Source organism: Emydura macquarii, unplaced genomic scaffold, assembly GCF_026122565.2.
Source record: "Emydura macquarii macquarii isolate MOO-44397 ecotype Brisbane River unplaced genomic scaffold, CSIRO-AGI_Emac_v2 contig_691, whole genome shotgun sequence".
In the NCBI taxonomy this organism is placed as follows: Eukaryota; Metazoa; Chordata; order Testudines; family Chelidae; genus Emydura; species Emydura macquarii.
Window position 1 is genome coordinate 10,259,823 of NW_027130828.1, and position 20,917 is coordinate 10,280,739.

The 20,917-nt window shown below is 42.2% G+C and overlaps 1 protein-coding gene across 9 annotated transcripts in view; it reads right to left on the minus strand.

Annotated features, from left to right (window-relative positions):
• Positions 1–678: 678 nt before the first annotated feature.
• Positions 679–20,917, minus strand: part of FUBP3 (far upstream element binding protein 3) — a 61,483-nt gene continuing 41,244 nt past the window's right edge. For 5 of the 9 annotated variants that reach the window (XM_067541952.1, XM_067541954.1, XM_067541953.1 and 2 more), the window contains 8 exons: positions 18,096–18,237; positions 11,810–11,970; positions 10,780–10,853; positions 10,188–10,264; positions 7,208–7,276; positions 4,949–5,020; positions 4,044–4,171; positions 679–2,042 (listed from right to left, as the gene is read on the minus strand). In XM_067541952.1, the coding sequence (XP_067398053.1) occupies positions 2,034–2,042; positions 4,044–4,171; positions 4,949–5,020; positions 7,208–7,276; positions 10,188–10,264; positions 10,780–10,853; positions 11,810–11,970; positions 18,096–18,237 (732 nt within the window). In that variant the 3' untranslated portion in view covers positions 679–2,033. The remainder of the gene's footprint in view (positions 2,043–4,043; positions 4,172–4,948; positions 5,021–7,207; positions 7,277–10,187; positions 10,265–10,779; positions 10,854–11,809; positions 11,971–18,095; positions 18,238–20,917) is intronic. The other 4 variants (XM_067541956.1, XM_067541958.1, XM_067541957.1 and 1 more) reach the window with 3 other exon arrangements.

The window sequence follows — 20,917 nt, forward strand, 5'->3', positions numbered from 1 at the left end:
GGGCATAAGAAAGGATTTTTCTCAAGTGATTCAGCATATTGCCCAGTCTGGGTTGCTTGTGACTAGAGAAAGTTTCCCTGCCCAGGAGAGGGAAGGAGAGATTGCTCAATGTACATTGCTTTCCCATAATATACATTAATTCCTAGGGATTTAAACTCCTTTCCACCTTTTCGTAACGGAGGACTGCACTGTTCCAACGACCTGGTTCCAAGGAGCGACACTGCCAGGCGCATACATGTAAGCCAAAATATTCCACTTCCTAGCACGGAGTATGAAGTTTTGGGAGAAGAGTCACAGGTTTAGGTGGTTTTAAAATCAAACTTTGCTGATGCACTTACAAGCAACAAAAGTGTTTATGCAGCTGTAGATAAAGCTTCTGTATCATTCCTGTTTATAGAAAACTTACCTTTATTAAACAGATCTCTCTGGCCCTGGGCATTTATATTTAGAGACACATTGATGTAACATTAATAGAGTTTAACCGGAATTAAGGTTCTCAAATCTCGGTAGCGGAGTTCTCCAAAACCTTTAACATGAAATCATTTGAAACTAAGTTGACGTGATCCGTGCAAGGTATGCAGGCTGAGATGGAGCGCGCTGAAGTAAAAGCAGTTAAGCCACGCTCACTCTAGTTACTTTCAGAGGAGAGTGAGCAAACTGAGGAAAGCAGACTAAAAATACTTCACCCACAAGACATCTTGTGGAAATTTTATTATATAGAGTGTAAAATGCAACTGTCAGTCAAATAAAAAGAACACTAACATCATGCTCAACATTATTCAATGGCATTTCTTTATAGTTAGACATTTCAAGCATTATAAGGAAAAAATAAGGAAAGAACCCAAGAACAGTAACTTCAGTACATTTCAAAACGGAATGTCCCGCGGGTCAATTAAAAATGCAAGAAAAAATAGCTTCAATTCCGTTTTTTTCCTTTAAAAATACACTGTTATCTGTACAAGAAACACTACAGTAAACATTGGAAATCATATTATCCCTTTTATTAAATCAAAATTATTTAGCGCATACTGTGGTTAATACTAGATTCATTTCTCTAGGTAATTTGACAAATATTAGATAAGAAAATATTTAAAAAGAAAAATGAAAAAAGCAAAAAACACCTTGGAATTAAAAAATAGTTACTACCTTTTATATGGTTTAATGTTCCACAGTGTTTGTTAAAGGTACTAATAGCAGATTCATTTTAATATTAAAAATAACAGTATTTATATTTCTGAGAGCATAGAGGAAGGGTTTTTTTTGTTTTTTTTTTTTTAAACAAGCTTGGAGGTCTTAGATACATAAATGCAACCAGCAATGGAGACATGAAAAAATGTATTGCTAAAAAAATTAACACGTTTTTATATTACCCTTTAGAACTCTAGAAATTATACAAACCCTACAAAATACCTCCCCCCATAACTTGCCTGACAGCAAAACAGGAACTGTCTCAATACAGAATTCACATAATTAATTACAATACATACCATAGTTCAGTTTTTTTAAAAAATGCAATAAAATCAAAAAGACAGCCAAGATACAAGAAATTAGAAGTAAAACATTTAATGAATTTACATATTTAAGAATATTTAAATACTGTTTAAAATTTTTTTTTTTTTTAGGATTTGTTACATGCCACACCTAAGACTTCCAAGCCGCTCTTTCTGTTGCAACAGAAAAGATTGAAAATTAAAAAAGAAAAAAAAAAAAACACACAAAAAACCACATGTTGAAATGTCACAGCTCTGGGGTGCGTTTTGGTGCCTGTAATTCTCTGGCTTCTTTCCAAAAAGAATCCCGGAGTTTTTACAAATTTGGAAACAAAAAAAAAATTACCAGCATGTCCATAAGTTTAGTACATTACTAATTGTTCCTGATTCTTAGAAAAGTTCAGTATAGATTATCCTACAACTAGTGTTTCACAAACAAACAGAAAAGTCTTCATCAAAATGTTGCAAATCTAGAAACCTCTGTTACAAAAAGGTTTTCTTCCACAATGATTCCAAGAAAAAAATTGCCACAAGCACATTGTTCTACTGCTCCTGTAGAGAAAAACAAAATCAACTTAGGTCTACACTTAAAACGTATGCTGGCATAGCTGTCAGGCAAGGGTGAAAACCCCCCACATCCTTGACCAACATAGCTACATCGGCAAAACCCCGGTGCAGATGCAGCTATGCCTACAGATGAGTGCTTCTGTTGGTATAGCTAATGTCAGAGAGCTAGTCCTACACTGGCAGAAAAACTGTCAGCACACTCAATCTACAGCAGGGGGTCATGCTAACCTAGGCTCTGTAGTGTAGACAGCCTTACCCAGCAGTGGCAAATTCTAAAGGGATCTCCAGAAGATGCCTGGACACGACCAGCCTATCCCATTTCCCATTGTAACAAATTAGGATGTGTACCACACAGGGATAACCGAGAAATAAATATTTGTATGAACTCGGCCATAAACCTCTTACCCCTGGGTTTTCTTCCTGGGAGTCCATGCCCCTCCAGGAACCTTCTCTCAACAGGCCCATACTTTTCAATAGAAGAGCAGAAGGGGACTCCCTCTAGTACCACATCTAGATCAGATAGAAGGTAGCTATTTAACGACACTAAATATTCCCTCCCCTGGAATTTCCAGCAAGTATAGGATCAGAGTGAGCTTGCAGGTTCCTGCAGAACAATGCGCTGCACCATCAGTAATTTTATGGCCAGTCAATGTTTGTGTTTCTAGGAATTTGAGGTTCTATGCTGATGAAAGGTGCCGGACAGCCACACCCTGATACCCGAGAATCATCTACAGACAATGGCAGTACAAGCTTTGCTATACTGTGAGTGCGCTTCTACCCAGACCTGGGGTGTGAGAGGGTAACGTCTGGGCTTCATTTCCTTGCTAATAATGCAAACACACACAGAGAGGTACCTGCCCACTAGTAAATTAATCGACCAGGAAGTCATTTCACACTAGTTACCATCAGATGCTAATAACTACAGCTGGAAAAAAACTTCCAAGTGAGTAATTTTCATTACATTTTTTAAATTCAGATTGATAAAAAGTGGGTTGAAGTTTGATGAAAATCTTCTTGAAAGTTTTGTTGGGTTTTAAAACCAGCTATAGAACTGGTAGAAACATTATGAAATTCCAATACAGAAAGGATGAAGTATTAGTTGAAAAAACCACTATTTTCACAAACTAGTAATAACTTTTTGGGCTTTACTGGGCTATCTTGACACCCATGATGAGGTGGTGAAGAGCTCTGCAACCCATTACCAAGGCAGTAAGTAATCTAGTTCTTCGACTTTGATTTTAATATGGAGTACTTTTGGTAAATTATCAATCACCTTCATAATTTGCACGTGTAAGGATCACATGCACATCTTGCTAAATGCCAGAGACATTCATCATAGCAAGTTTAACTTCACAGGCAACAGCTACTCTGACCAAAGAAGCTTTGACGGTGGGATCCAAAAGGATTCCCACTCAATCTCCATCTGGAAAGATGGCAATCGAACTGCAGGGCTTGAGTGACAGATAAGGCAGATATGGAATTAGCTACCACGTATGCACAGTACAATTACTTTTCTGGTGATGTATTTTCCTGTTAGGACATCAGAACCACAGGCCAGCTTCTCTGAAGCATTCACGTACATTTGTAAACACCTAACCCACACAAAAGCATATCCACCATGCACATGAAAGTCAAAGTCTGCATGTGGATGTGACCCTGCGAATTGGATGTGCACCTTTGTGAAAGGCTGGTCCACAAACCTTCTCTCTCAAATGCAGAGACCATAGTAGCCTGTGGATTGTGATGCAAGTGCCCATGAAAACCAGTCAAGTCATGTTGGTATTAAGCTTCCCAGGAAGAGGCACAATGGGTTGCAGTTAGCTGCTTGCCACTCTTCTGTAGTTTTGTCTCAGACATCAAGGCAGCATTACTGCCTATGCCCATAATGGGAGTCTTCACTGCACTGGGGAACGCTGAACTACACTACGCCCTCAGAAAAGCAGCAGCAGCAGCAGCAAATGAACTCAGTGGAACACAAATACAGACCTGGCTGTGGGCCTGAGCTTGCCCTAGTGTCTGCCCATAGTAGGCAGCCTGCTGTCTGTAATACTCCGCCCAAGCCATCGTGTAATCCGGCTGGGAACTTGCCTGAGAAGCAGCACTGGCAGCGTGACCTGCATGACGAAAAGGAAACACAGGTAGTTGAGCACCAGCAAGAGTAAGCAAGCACACATACAGTTAGGATATTGTTTTATAATGTTTAAATACAGCAACCAGCCTCCTTCCAATAATTGCAGACGTCTGAAAACACAGCAGCAGCAACCTGCCATTTGGACAGAATACGACACATTCAAGCAGACTTGCAGGTTATTAGTTGGCGCAGCACTTTGAAAGCGTAACAAATCCTACTCCCATTACTCAGGGATGTTTTGCTTTGTTTATCCTTTGACTGAGTACGCCAGGGGAGGAGCATCCTATAGCTCCAGAAGCTAGGGCATGAAAGATGCCAGAATGGCTTTCCTATGAAACGATAAAGAGAAGACAGCCCCCATCTCCTCAGGCATTTGAGTGCAGAGCTTTTCTTCTACCTCCGTGAGCAAGCCCCATCTCGCTTCAGGCCCTTTGTCAGTTCTTGTTATGTTAAGGCATGAGGTATATTGGCAAAGATTTTCCTAATACAGCCAAACTTCTTGAAGTGGATCTGAAAGGGAACAGACCGCTGTGAACTGCAGTTCATCGGCCTCAACTTGCCTTGAGATGGTGCAGTAATGAGCGAGACTTAAAGTTTTCAGCAGGGGAACTACATGCACCCTCACCACCAGGAGGGCACGAAAAGGGATCTGCAGGGGAAGGGCAGCTAGTAATGCAAGGGGGCGGGGCAGCGAATGGATCCGAGTTAACTCTGCTTATAACAGGAGTTTCTTCATCTCCAGCAGCCCTGTTTCACTCACTCTGTTTTTTGTAATACTCCTCCCACGCCTTGCTGAAATCGGGCTGCCTGTTCTGCTGCTGGCTCTGTTGGCCTGTGCAAAGAGGACAACAATGGGCATGTCAATAAGGAACAGATGACAAGTCTCTAGCTAGTGACATCTCCCCAACAGACAGCCGCTGGCTCCTAGTCTATTGCCCATGCCTTCAGTATTCCTCTTCATGCCTTGCTACAATGTGGGGTATTCTTCGCTTGGGAAGAGTTATTTTTAAGAGTAAGGGTGGTGCCCGAGTTGTCCCCGTTTAAATCCTTTCCTCAGAGAGCAGCACACTAGTCTACCTGTGGTGACCTGCTGAAACCAAATTGACTTTGTTGGACAAATACTCAGTCTGCATTGTGAGCCATTCCTGGCACAACTGGCAACCTCTGGAGAATGTTTCCTACCCTGAAGGCAGAACCAGGATGGAGGAGGAAGAGTGAACAGCACCGGCCTGTGCTAGTGAGTCACAGAGCCAGTGTCCTTGGCAATTAAATTCACATTCAAAAGAGGGGGACCTGGGAAGGAAAAAATTGTACATCCCTTGTTGACAACCCCAGTTCATTCTGCCAAGTCGAGCTCCGAATAGAGGGTTTCCAAGGAACCAGCTCGAGATCACTTTATGCTGTTCTTTACGTTCATTTCAGAACGGATTCCGAGGGGCTGGATTTTTAGCCCCTGTTCATTCGGTGACAGCACACTGCAAAGAGCCGTCAATTAGAGTACCTAGCTTGCAATGTCTGTTGACACCCTGCATCCATACACAACAGCTGTCCCAGGCCCCTTCCAGGTGCTGGGCATGCCAGCTGACCGCAGGACTCGGGATGTAGTCTTTAGCTCAGAGATAACTGAACCAGTGCAGCCTACCATGGTTTTGTCTAAGTGCGGCAAGGGAGCCGCAAGCTCCGTAGCAAGACCAATGCCATCCCACAAGGCTTGCCTTGCATTTGGAAGCGACCCAAAACCCCACTTCCAGCAACAGCGATATACCCTACAGAACAAGCTGCTCTCGGGGCCCAGAACACACCAGCAGTACTCCAGCTGTAAGGCGTATGCTGGGAATGGATGCAGACTGTTTTAGAAAACTGTGCTGTTTATGCAGATGCATGAAAGCTTGTCTCTCTCACCAACGGAAGCTGGTCCAATAGAAGATATTATTACCTTGCCCACCTGGTCTCTCACAAGGCAACAAATCCTTTCGTACAATGGCTCTGCAACCATTTCTCTACTGAGTTCACATGCACTTTGAAAAAGTCACACTGTCCAGATAATGGGCTCAGCATGCCTAAGTTTCAAATAGGGGAGAGCCCAGGCACCTGGGCACAGGACACTCCCCTTACCTGTACCATGCTAGTTAAAGCACAGGACCCGCAGAATCATGTGGCGGACTAACTAGGGAGAACTACAGACAATGTGGTAGTTAGAGACACAGCAAGGAAAGCCAGGCGGACTAAAAGCACAAGCGCAACACGAAAGCCACTGCACACACAAGATTGGTGGGTGGGGATGGGAGACACAGAAAAAAAAATGGACACATGCTCTTCCTGGCCATCTAACTGCCTCCACTCTCCATGCACAGCTTTGGGTGCTGCCCTGCACTACAGCACAGGCTGAAGAGAGCTTTGAAGAGGCAGGGCTTGGGGGAAGAGGCAGGGCTTGGGGGAAGGGTGAACACAATACACTGAAAGTGTGAAGTGGGTGGAGGGAACAGGGCAGCAGTGTCCTGTCCGGGGGCATAAAAGCGGGTTAAAAGACTTGACCAAAGCTATAAGTCAAGACCTTTTCTAGCAGAGGTCAGGGCTGCCTTGACTGTCCACCTGCTAATGCCAACAAAGGACCTCCTTCAATGCCTTTTCTTCTAGGAGAATTACAGTCCGCAGTGGGCTGAAAGGACACGCCACTAAATACATTTCACGGCAAAATGTTTTACCCGGCCAGTTAATTTATTTGAGATGGGGGGGAAGTAATTAAAATCTAAATACATGTGTAGGTTTGGGGGGTCTGCCCCTCCTCCCACGAGGGGGGCTGTGCTGGTGAAAGGGAAGAGAGGGACATTCTAGAATAGGAGGTCTCTTCTGAAGAGTGATTCATCTGGCTCTTTGACAATGCTAATGAGACCATGGAAACCAGGCTGCAGCACTTGCGTTAGAACAGGCTGGGAAGGAAATGGTCAGATGTTGGTTTTAGATAAACTTGTATGTGTAAAAAAAAAGAAACAAGAAGATGTAGGAGACAGGTATTTACCTAGTTTCTTATAATAATCCTCCCACGCCTTGGTGAACTCCACCTGGCCTGACTGGGTACCATTGTGATCTGCAGCAGGAGAAGAAAGCAGTGAGGTCTGCTTAAAGCACAGCATTATCTTGTCTGTCCTCTCTCTTTACCAAGACTGCCTTCAGAGTGTGCCTGGCTATAAACAGGAACATGGAGGATTCTAAGTGGATATGGAACGGAACAGTCAACATTCCCACCAGGTTTAACAGCAGTGATGCAAGACACCTGACCCAGAGCACGGCAGGGGTGGTACGGACCCCAGCCGGTAAAGGGTTTGTCCAAGGATTTACAGTTTGGAAGCTGATGGGAGTTGCAGGAGGCATTTTGCTGGGGGAAAAGGGTGTGTGCGCGTGCTTTTTCATCTGTGTCTGGACTTGATGTTGTACCATTGTGACTTCTACATACAAACAGGCCCCAAATTTGAACATCAGGGCCTGGTGGCAGAGTGGCCAATGAACAGCCTTCATTTATCCCACTGGCTTATAGCCCGAGTCTGCTGACCTTTAAGGCCTGGTACAAAGGCCATCTTTCTTCTCAAGCCTTTGCTTGAGAAGGGTGGAGCATATTCAGGGGGATTATTTTAGGAGAGGATTTTTCCTTTGTAAGTAATTGCTCTTGGAGAGCAAAGTTTGTGCAGATTTTTTGGTGGGGAAGGCCTCCTCTTGTTCTTTTGGAAAAGGTTAAGTTATCTGGGGTGAGGTTTTGTTTTTGTTTTTTTATATGTACACACACCAAGTATAGCATGTTTCATAAATGTAAAAATAAGTACACACAAAGCCTTTTTACAGGAAGGTAAAGATAGGCACCGCCAGCAAAGGGGAATGAGGAGGATGCCAGCCTGATAGCTCTGATCCCTGGACAGGGGAGTCGAGATATTAATGGTACCCTTCCTTGCTTCATTCAAGTAATGTTAACAGGTTAGCAGAGCTGTATTGACTGCTTTCCCCCATGCAGAGAAGTGTGTATTGTGGCCATGGTGTTTGATCTCTAAATCAGAAAGTTATGCTGGATATTCTAAAACCCAGGATATGCTGCCTTCCCGGACTCAAAGCAAACTGAAAGTTGCAGATAGTATTTTTCTGGTATTACAAAATAAAAAGGTAGCAGGAAAACATTAGTGACCATCAGTACCTTGCTATAATACTGTCTATGAAGGAATACATTTGGGTGCTTGCAGCATTTTACTACTTTAAATTATTTGAACTACGTATCTACTGCAACTATCTATAGTTCAATGCTTTTTAAACTGTATGTTCCTTGGGGCAAAGGCTGTGTCTTGGAAATTGTGTGCACAGAGATTAGGCTCCCATTCGCAATTGGGCCCCTTCCCTTTATGCTACTGTAACATATGTATTAGAAATGTTAATACGTTAAATGATACACTATGACAGGATTTCCATGTACAAGAGTCAAGATATTCAGTTATGGTTTCCATAGCACCAAATGTTAGTCCCTGGTCTTGGAAATATGGATACAGCTGCATTTATAATCACTTTGCAGCATGTATAGCTGGAATGCTACATCTTGATAAAGTCTGTTAGTGGGAAACTGCATGCTACAGGCAATATCCAGTTTTCAGATTATTTCTAAACCAAACTTAATACATAAAAAGACACTTGCCATTCCTGAGAAGTTTGACATTTTAAAAAGAAGCCTTTAAGTTATTCAAGCATTTAAAAATGTACAGGAAGTTTTCTTAACACATGAAATACCCCCCGATCATTCCAACATAGGTGAAGAGAATTTTACCAAGTTTCTGAACAAATTCACCTGCTGGCTGAGGGAAGGCAGAAGGAGTTTCTGAAAGAAATACCCTCTTGATCTGAAAGTTTAAGCCTTCAGAAAGAAATACTTAAAGTGAAAACATCTCTACCACAAGGGGAATATTAACTTTGGGATTACTGACAACTGAAGTTGGTGTTCGCGTGACAGACAGCAGAATGGCATTGCCGGAGCCACCTAAACCCAGGTCTGTTCTCTCTCTAGCGGAGTTAACACCCCTGACCAATTTTGTTCTCCCAACATGAAGGAGTTGGGGGTTTAAACCATCAACAGGTCAAACGCCTCATTTGGAGCGATAGCTGCTCAAACCAGGCACCTCAGCAGCACAGCTGGCCCAGGATGCAAACAGCTGTAGACCTGCTTTTCCGGACTGGTGAATGGAGTGAAGGACAGATGGACAGAAGTTTCTGAACTCTGATCAACAATGAATTTGTACAACTTTATGTAGTTTACTTTTAGCCATGTGACCTACTTGTCCTGTTTAACCTTTAAGGCACTGATTAATTCCCAGCGGTAAACATCTTGGGTGCTGGTCAGGGGTCTAACTGGAGATGCTATTCCATTAAGAGGGGGTGTTATTTGTCACAGGGGGGAGGAACTAGGATGGGAGCCAATCCTACCCTCTTCCCTTCACCATCCAATCTCCTATCCTCTCCATTCATTGCTCCCAGAACCCGAATCTTTCCTTCAGGCTGCAAAACAAGTGGTGAGGGCAGCTCACACCAGGAGAGCAGGCAAGTAGCAAAGACAACCAGAACAGTCAGGAGCAGAAAGGAGGTGGGCTGCTAATGAGAGGCTGTGGGTCTATTGGGTGGGAATGCTGCTGGCCAGTGCTCATCTGGGTAATGCAGGAAGGAGGTAAGAAGGGTCTTGTTAGAAGAGCGTCCAAACTCCTACAGGGAAGAGGGGTGGATGGAAGTTTTAAACAAGCAGCCAACAGCAAAGAGTGATTGAAAACAGGTTTTGTGTGCGCCTTCAACTTATGTCACAGCAGTATAATCAGGAGCATTGATCTCATACTCCAGGGTGCACCTGCATGCATTTCTTTAGTTGTGTAACTTCTTTTACCATCTTCCATACGAGTGGTCTCATGAGACCTAGCGCTGTGTACTTGTACGGAGTACAGATTAACATTGATTCTTCTCAAACCAAAATGCTAACCACTTACTTGGGACTTGCTGTCCAGGCTGCTGCCACGTCTGGTAGGTGCTGCCCCAACCTTGTGTCATGAATGCCTGAGGACCACTGTGGATTATAATACCATACACTGAAGCAGACAGAACATTTTCTTAACAGACTATGCATGAAAACAGTGACAGCATTAAAATGATTATTAGGAATCAGCAGCTGTTGAGGCAAGAATTAATACAAAAATAGGGGGAACTCCTGATCACTCCAACACTGGGGAAGTAAGTGCGAAGACGTAGCTTAAGTTACTATTGTTAGAGCTGAAATGAGGGTACATCAAACCTCACTCAAACTTGAAGCTAACAGGATCTGTTGCTAATTTAAATTTCTTTCCACAACCTTGCTGCATTGATGGTGGGCGTTCTTAGGTGTGGCAGGAACTGGCAGCTCCAGTTAGGAGCTCAGCTTTCTATAACTGGGCTTCAAAGCTTCATCTCACTAATTCCTTGGATTCTGGAGTCTTCAAACTGACTGTCTGCAGGTTTCCACTTATTTTTCACCCCTCAATCTAAAAATGCTCACACTCGTGTTCTTCTCTATGTTATACTTCTAACGACATTCTGGAAACTTACTTTTGATGAGGTGTAGCAGGTGCTTGGCTGAAAGGATTTTGACCAAAACCTCCAGGTCCTCCCATGCTGGTACCCTGTCACAGAATCCACAAACACTTAATGTTATCCTTCTTTCCACCATAAAATAAAATTTAAAAAAATCAGCCACTGTGCTTAGACCAACACTAGCAAGAAAAGGGATCAGACAGCACAGGACATATACCACAGAACTCATGGTATCAGAAGAGTCACCAAGTCTCCCAGGGTAAAATTTCCAAAAGTGCCTAAGTGAATCGGGAGTCCAATTAGGCTCTTAAGTGTCTCACTGAAAGCTAATGGGACTTAGGCACTTATGAAAGTGTTAACCCAAAATTCACTATTATGTACCTCAAGATCTAAACAAACTCACTCTTTTCAAGGGATTCAGCATAAAGGCTACTTTTCAGTTTTACAAGATCCCACTTGAGCATTTTTTCACCTCCTTTTACCCACATTTCACCTGACTAGGTTCTTTGGCTTGGTGCCATTATGCTGCAACACTCATGGCTTTGTAACAGGCAGATAAAAACCACCATGGAGCCACTACTCTAACAGTAGTTTAGTGTCACAGAGATCCTGCCATCCCCTCCATGCACTTCTGTAATCCCCAAGTAGCAACACAACTCAGGCTGTGCCCCCAAATCTGCTTTCAGAAACCCTTTTGGTACCCTACAAGATCTCTTCTGGCAAAGCTTTAGATTTTCTATTCCTCACACACAAAGCAGCAGACCAGACTGGATTACTGATGCAAGCAATCTAGGATGGCAGGCTTCTGGGAGAAACATTCCAGGCTACAGTAAGTCTGTCCATATTAATCCAGGTCTATTGGAGTTCCTGTTCACAAGTTCCAGGCTGTCTGCTTTCAGGCAAGCTGTTTTGAAGCCAGACTATCCACACCACAAGTTTCGCAAAGAATATGGAAGTTTGCGCCCCGCCTATCCAAATCTTTACCAGCAAAAATACTACAACCCCAACTAAAACCAATTCAGAAGCAATACCACATGACACTTACACCAACTTTCTCATCTATGAGATGTCTAGCAAGCTCTATCTGTTGGGGGACCCCTCTGATGGTGAATATTCGTACGCTAGGGTCCGTGTTGGGAGGTGGATTTCGTTGCAGCTCCACGTGGGCTCCTGACTGCTGGTTTATACTCTTGATGTTCTCCCCACCTGCAGAAAAGGGAAATCAAGGCATGAGAGGAGATGAGCATAAAAAACTCCTGCCCTAAGCAGTGAAGGAAATACTGCAGTGAATCTAGTCATACTTTGGCTCACATCTCTGCCACCCCACTCTTCCTTTATAAGTGTGCCCCCCAAAAGCTTTGAGTCTTTGCTGCCACATGCCAGACTTCTGAATCTTACTGGGTCAGCCAATGCCACTTAATGGCTGAAGGGTATGTACCACAGTGTCTTTGCCTACAGGCACATATCTTGTGAATAATTGAGACTAAAGACAAGGATTCTACCTGCTAATTTACCACCATCTCCTACCTTACGGCCAGCTAATCTGTACAGGTACAGACATTTCTCAAGAAAAGAAGTAATTGAGACTGATACATTGTTATTCTTCCTGACTTAAGCTACATGTTCACTGCCAAAACAGGTGTTTTGTTTGACAGCAAGACATATTTCACTTTACTTATCTCACTGTACAACACACCTTTTTTAGCAGTGAAGACAAAACCTGGTAGTTTTCTTAGAGTTATGCAATGTTCAATAGATGCTTTCCTTAAAAATCATACAAGCGCCTCCAGCCACTTCCCACGTGCAATGCAGCATAAATGGCTATCCACACTTCTGGAACAATGCAGGGTTCAGAGCTACCAGCCTGTCACTTCACAGCTAGAGAGTTCGGGCGTGTGTGCATGAGGAAATTAGCCACAACAGCTACTCAAAATAGCTCCCCATGTGGACACTTATCACAGAAGAAGAGTGTCCATATGGGGAATTATTCAGGCTTTAAATTCACAGCCCACCTTAATCTGAAATAACTTTCAAGTGTAGACATGTTCTGTGGCGCATCTTTGGTGAACACATCCGAACACTGAACCAGCGCTCTCAGATAAGGGAGTGCACAAGAGGACACTTGGGCAGGGGGAAATAGGGCTAATGAAATCTGGTTCGACTTCAAGAAAAAACTTGCAAGGTCTTAGTCTCTTAATGAAATTTGCTTAACAAAAGCTTCAGCCGATGCCACAATGGTTCAATTCTTCTTTTGGAATTTCACAGAACTTACAGATCAGTGCCACTCAACTGGAGAAAAGGGGGTGGGGAGAAGTTTTACAGCTCTGATTCCTACAGACCTAGATAAGGCCACTAGCTGAAACACAGCACAAGGGGAGAAAAGGACGCTAACGAGCAATTGAGCAAAAAAGTTGATTAAAGTGTATCCATAAGTAGCTTTCCTGTTTTTGCCTAAAACCAGCCCTTGTCCACTGAACACAACTTCAAGACAAAGTGTGGACATTGAGTACATTTGTTCATTTCATTGTAACAAACCCGTGACCTTTTCAACATTCTATAACCCCTTTTGTGGGAGGAAGAGTTACCCCTAGGCAATTAACTCTTTCTAGATGCATTTTGGGGCATTAGAAACAAGTTTTTATGCCACATCCTTCTGCAGACAAAATAGAACCCTGTGCAGCCAAATAGGAAACCATCCATTTAAGCTGTGATTTGGAAAGTTATGAGAGGAATTTTGAAACACGAATTTTGTTTCATTTAACATATTCGGATGTGTGCAAAGCAGACACTTAAATCAAGCTTGAGAGTTTTGGGGACAGCTTATGCGCTCACTAAATTGTCAGATGGAATGGAAGAAAGTTTTGTACACTTTTAGTCTGCATACTTTTGAGTGCATAAAAAGGAAGAACTTGGTATTAAGTGACAGATTCGAATGTGAACATAAAAGCAAAGCTATGTGTAACCTCTCTCCTGAGCTGTAAATATCTTCCCTTCTGACTTGGCATCCTAGCCAATGACCACAATGTATTTAGTTTCAAATTAAATGTTTAGGGGAAGTTGTTAAATTGTGGTCTGTTTCCCATCAGCTTCTTCTTTTACCATTCTACAGCCATGTGCAGTTAGTTATCTCTAGGCTTGTTCACAAAAGGTTGCATGTTTGTTGCTCTAAACACTGCATATCCTTGGCTATCGGAGTTCTTCTTCCTGCCCGCCACCCTCTGACCCACCAAACGTTACTCCCCTCCCATTCGAGATATCTTCTAACTATGCCTTTGGAGCATACAAATCAGATGAAGCAGCAACACGATGCTGCACAGTGTCGGAAGGAGTTCACCTTCCTTCATAATGAGGTCACCCGCTCAGCACATGATGGCTGTCTATAGACTTATTCGGCAGCTTGCTCCATTCTTCCACCTGACGGGGGGCAGAAATGATCCAGGAGTGGCCCCCCAGCTGGACGTGAAATCGTAAAGCAATTAATCAAACCTGCTAAAAGGCAGAGCTGACAAGAGCCGGGCTGGCCACGTTATCTGTCAATATTGCTGTATTTATCATGGAAATCCAGCGGGGCCCCTAAGAGGCTGCAGTTTGTTTCCAGGCACCAGCACCATAGAAAAAGCACTTGACATTTGTATGGCTCTCCCCTCCAGCCTTCAGCAAGTCTTTCAGACAAGAAAAGCTGCACCTACCCACTGCTAGAGGAAAAAAAATACAAACTTTCAGTGAGCCTTAGCATTTCCTTATCAGGCCATAGAACGCTCACTCTTTGGAGGCTGATCAACCATGCCCATGTGGAAACAAGCACTGGGGTCAGTTACTGTATGCACTGCAGATACAAAACTTGTAACAATCGGCCTTACTTCCTCCTCCTCTCCCCCCTCGAGGAGGGTTTGTAAGGTAACAAGGAATACAGCAATTACTAATGTCTACCCTTTTGCAGACATGATGCTCATGCATTCATCAGGTTCGGATCCTGTAGAGGAAGGATGGTCCAAGGTCCAATAGTGAAATGTTTGAAATGTGGGTTCAGTCCCCTGCTCTGCCACAGACATTCTGTATGACCTTGGGCAAGGCACTTAGGGCAAGGCTACACTTACAGCTGTCCTGCTGTACGTTTTATCGGCACAACCGTGTCACTGTAAGAGCGCCTGTGTAGCTGCAATATGTCGATGGAAGAGAAGTCTTCCGCCGACATCATAAAACCACCTAAATGAGCAGCGGTAGCTATGTTGGCAGGAGAGCATCTCCTGTCCATAGAGTGCTGTTCACGCAAGCACTTATGCTGGCAAAATTTATGTCGCTCAGTGGGGTGTTTTTTTTCACACCCCAAGCAACAAAAGTTTTGCTGGTATAAGTGCTAGTATAGACAATGAATAACTTCATAGTTTTCAACATATAAGGTCCAAATCTAACGCAGCCTATTATTAGACTCATTAAATTACTTATTAATTTTCCAATCAAGATAAGCAACTCTTTATTCCAAATTCTTTAATCCTCAACACAGTCATATCAGGAGTATACGAGGATTACTTCACTGCTGTATGATTAACAAACTGAATTTACAGAAAATGTTCTAGTGACCCCAACTGGAGCTACTGTATTGATACATCTGTTTCCATTATACGGTAACCCCAATTTTTTTTTTTTTTTTTTTTAAAGAAAAAAAGCAAGTCCCTGCCCTGACAGTCGAACAGGAGCTGCATTTCCCAGAGTCCTTCACATCAGTCTCATGACTATACCTTATGACTGAAAAAAATGGTTTAAATATAATAAGATTAAATGATTTATTTCCAGTCAGACGCACTATTAGAATCTCATTCACCTGGAAATTTTCCTTTAAAGAGCAAACTTGGGACTCTGCTCTTAATTTCTCAGTGGAAGCAGCCCCCGGGGTTTCACTGGCTGACCATCCAGAAATTTAGCTTTAATACTCCAAGTGCCACATGGCTAAATCCCTTATCCCTGGGGCTAGGTGTTTTAGAATAGACTAGAGGATTCCTATTCGGTCATCCATAGGAAAGGGTATTAACATCCCCTCTTCCTAGCACTGACATATCGGTGACTAAAGACCAACAAATACAGAAATAGTGGGAGTGTCACAGGAGCCTCTGAAAATGTGTCATATCCATTTCTCGTACAATTCCCAGGAGACAAAGCTACAGCCATCACTCCCAACAAACTGATGAAAACAAATGTAAATACTCCAACAGCACTGAGGGTAAATAAATATTACACAACTTCAAATGTTCAAAGCACTGTCCAGCCATTAATAATCAATCCTCTGAAAGCCTTGGGTAAATGGTCCCATTTTACTGATGTGGACACAAAAGTAAAATGGCTTATCCACAATCACACAGTAAGTCCAGCATTAGAATTCAGGAGCCCCTTACACTTAACCCAGTGTTCACTCCTCCAGATCCCAGCACTCATGTTAAAGAGACAATATTTCTATATATTGTGGAAACCCAAGTTACTTTTCTGTACTTTCTACTGCAATAGTTAAGATCGCAATGCAGTTTCCATTATTATATTTTACAATATTGACAACTTTTGCTTTTGGGAAAAAGTTTCCTTTGCTTGGTCCCTGCCCAGACAGGATTTTTTGGTTGAAAGACTGAGCACAATATCTTCAGCTGTTTCTGAATTATGAGGGAACAAAAGCACTTTTTGCAGTGTAAATACATTTTTACTACACTCGTGAATAGAGTTGCAGCAAAAACTAAGTCTGAAACTGCTCAGAGAGTTTCCTTAAGGCTTTCTAAAAGGGTTTTTTTGGGGGGGGCGGAGGGGCAGGGGAAGAGACGGGGAATGGGGAGGTCAGAAGGAAATTAGTTTTTTAAAACCCCTTAACTTTTTAAAAAGCAGTCAATCCTAAGCGTGTTCAGCAGCATCTGCAAAAGAAGTCTTAATGAAGGCCAGTTCCTTTATGATTTTCTCAGCACATTCATCCCGCTTAATGATAATTGGCACGAGACACTTCATGAAAGAAGCTAAATGTCACTGGAACATGGCAAAATCCACTCAAAACCACACTAACATTACATGCAGAAGAAAATAGTAAGAAGAGAGAAAAATAGTGCCTTCTCTCTTGAATTTAAGAGTAATTCCACACTTCTGGCTGCATTCTGCAAATTCCAAGCTTTTATTTTCAATGATACAGGCATCACTATGCAACAAACGTAACAGGGAAGCAGCAATCTAGCCTCTCAGAAAATTCTCTAGCCCGCCCCAAAGAAGGAATCCACTCCTACTCAATGTACCTCAAGTCAGAGGACACTAAAAGCCTAATTGTGACTATTTTAAATGCTAACATTAAGCACAGATCATTCTTTAATTTCTCCATGCTCTTTAGAAAACAAACTATTTTCATATATTAGTGTTGTTTAAAAAATCACGTCTAGATTCCAACAATAACTCAAGTGCACTGCACTATTGCAGTATTTCTATTCCCGTTTCTAGTTAAATATAGTATGTTTATGTTATAAAGTGTGTACCATAGACACACACAACCAAGTTACAATTGCTGCTGGAGTCTTAACCTTTGCACTTGGTATTGTTGTTTGACTGGGACACAATTGTTCCAAAAAAAGAACAAATGTTTGCATGATTTTCCATTTCTTTGGTACACTTGAGTTCAATGACTAGGACAGTAACGTTACTCCAACTATTGAGAATACTGACTCTAGGTAAGTTAAGGAGTTGTAGGCACCTGCCCAGTCTATTATGCACCAAGAGATGAAATTCAGTGGATAGGTTAGATCTTGCTGTTTCCAGAGAGACTTCTAACTTACAGGTGCTACAGAAGCTTGGCTATGTACAGTCACTTGCTGATCTCCATGTACAAGGAGATACAACATTCACTCCAACAAGAAGTGCTGTGCAATGCAGCGTAAGCTAAATACAAGACAAAGGATACCAGTATAGAAATGCATCTATTTTGTCTGTCTCCTGTTTAACTTGCACTTTAAACCACGCTGCTAGAAAGGGCTCTGAAAAGGACCTAAGCCTTTTCACAAGATAGCTGCAGATGACCTGACAACATGGAGTATGACTTTTCTGCGTGCAAAAACGCTCTTCTTCATATTAACAAATGCCTAGAAAGGACACTTGTGAGAAGAATTAAGGCATCAGAAGGAAGCATTAGTAAGCATTTTCTTTGCTAAGTGATTACGCTTACTAGGTTCCTCCGATGTTGTACGATCATGGCCACTGAACCACAATTTTAAATACTGAAAATACCACAGACACTGCAATAAAATTTAGGAACCCCCATTCAGAACCATTTGAAACGGAGATTACATCTCACAGAGTGTCATGTCAGCACCACCTACCTTTGCCTATAACAAGGCCACACTTATCAGCTGGCACCGTGTAGGTTATTTCCTGCATCCCCCCAGGTGTCCCAGCACTCCAGTCCCCACGACCACGGCCTCTTCCCCGGGCTACCGCCAGACTTCCAAAGCCATCTCGTTCCTTGAAGGGAAAAACAGCATTTCCATCAATATTTTTTTTCCTGACCCCAATACCTGTACTTCTAATTTACCACATTAAAAAAAAGGCACAGTAGAGTTTAAACTGCATGATATAATCAATACCACTAATATCACTAAACTAGGGAACTCCTGGCCTTTGTTTCTGTACTTGAGATTCTGAAGCAGTTCAAAGAAGTGCTGTTAATATAGGTCCCAGCTGCCTTCTTGACGCTGTAGGTTTATTTCAGCAAATATAGATAAATGCATGCCTTCAAGCAAATAATATCCTTCTGTAACTGGCAGGTATATATAAGCTCAAAGTCCTTTTAGTTACTGGGCTCCAATCTGAGCAGGGCTAGTTGCCTGACTTTCCTTAGAGCAAGCCAGAAATCTTAGCATTAATGCACCAGTTTGGCACCAAAGGCGTCATGGAAGCCAAAAGTTAACCCTTTCAAATGCCAATTACCTTAAGAACCACTGGAATCCCTCAGATGAAACACACATTGCTTCAAATCAACCTGAACCTCCAAACAACTCTGTCCAAGTTCAAAGAAGTGTTCGGTCAGTATAAAGAATCCAAATGCTTTAATCTCCAAAGTAAAGGCCCTCTGCTGTCACAGGCCAATGTGACAAAGGGTCCAAAGATTAAGTGGCTGAGGAAAGGATATTTGCCCTTGTATGTAAAGAGGTTTTCAAATCACGAGTAACAGCATTGGGAAAAGCCACAAAAGGCTGTTTTCTCTCCCACTGCCTTCCAGAAAGAGCAGTGGCGCTTTCCAGACCTAGAGCCCTTTCAGAACAGCACAAGGATGGGTATATAGGGTACCTAGGGTACAGACCCACTAGCTAGAACCTGCAGAAGAGATCAGGAAGAAAAGAGCTCTTTGTGCACTCAGTTCATGCTGTGCCATTCTGAGCACTTCTCACCCTTATCAAGCATTGTGGTAGAAGCAATATTTTCCATGTTAACCCCAACACTCAGTTCCATGCTTTCCCCCAGTCAGGATAGATAAACATTGGTAATTTTTTTGAGTAAATGAAAATTGGATTTTAAAAAAAATGTAAATCAGATTTTTATTTTGTTATTTAAACTATAATTACGTTAAAAAAAAAAAATCAATTTAAAATGAAATTTGAATTTAAACAAAACGTGAAGGCCTAAATTTATTATAATCTCTTAAAACATTTAAATAAATATGCTGAATCCATGAGCCTATATCAAAAACTGAGGTCAAGGTTTCTTTTCTATATGAAGGAACAATTGGGAAAAACATTGAACTTTTGACTACAAGCTTTATAAATATGGCACAACGGTCCACGTGCTGTATTAAGGGCCTGGTCCTGTGGGAGACCCAGGGGCTATGCTACTGGGCGCAAGAGACTGGCAAGGTCATCACAGGCGTTGGGACCCAGCCTGTGACTTCAGAAGACATCATGAATCTCATCAGGACCATCCACTGAGCCCACCTGGTCGCCTCATTCTCCCTGAGATCTAATAGGCTCAATTCTCAAATTATAAATATTTATGACTCCACCCACCACGAAAACTTGCTCACCAGCTCATGGAAAAATACTGATCTGTCCAGTAATTACTAGCCCTTGCTTCTGGACGGTTTTGGCCTTGCTCTGTCTCCTTGCTCATAGACAGATATAAACAAACAGAAATCCATTAATTTCTCAGCTGCTTCTCTCTCTCTGAACAATTAAAAATCAAAAAGGCATGTGGGTTACACGAACAGAAGTCTTGGATTGTTGTTGCTTCTTTTGTTTTCTGGAGGTCCTGGTGGGAGAGGTTCTGTAACAAGGGAGAAGGAGCAGAGTGTGCAACCGGAAAGGAGCAACACTGGTGTCAAAGCAGGACACTGTGGGAAGCAGGGACAACATTCTTCAGGGTGCAGCCACTAGTGTTGATTACAAACTCGGGAATTGGAGGGAAACTGCCGTGGCAGCACCTTGTACAAAGACCCTATTTCGGAATATTTTCAAGAAATTCTTGTACCTCTGAGTTAAAAAACAAAAACAAAAACAAAAAACAAGAACACGCCAAATTTAAACAATGTAGCAAAGAGATACAAGGCCCGGTTGTCAGAATGAAACCTGATGAAAAATGCATCTCAGAAGACAATGACTTTGAAGGTGATGTGGATGTGTCTGAAAAATCTGAATCAACTGGTTAGTAAACTCATTTTTGCACCATTCTTATGGACTGCCTACCACGTCTTACTACGCTAGTAAATGATAACTTAGATTAGTGTAATAAATTGGCGTTTTGGGGAGAGATTACTTATGAATTTCAAAATGTGCATGTTCAAAATATAATTGGTATGTTAGTTTGTTGTGGGAGCATTATCAACTATGTACAGTTACTGCTGGACTTCTGAAATTTTATTGCTCAATATAATCAAACATCCTAGGTGAAGATTTCCTGTTTAAAAAGTAAAGGTTTTAGGTATTGAACCTAAAAAATACCTTTAACATTAAAAAAAAAAAATTTCTTCAAGTTGTTTGGTACTTTGCTAGAGATAACTGTTTAAATGGATTTAGATAATCCTTATTTATTTTCCCTATAAAACTGGGTTTAGAATAAATTAAGTATTTTAAACAGTGGTACAATCAGCTGCAGAGTAGGAAGAAATGTTTCATTTTACAGTCTCATTTCTTTAAAGCAGTGCACTGAGAAA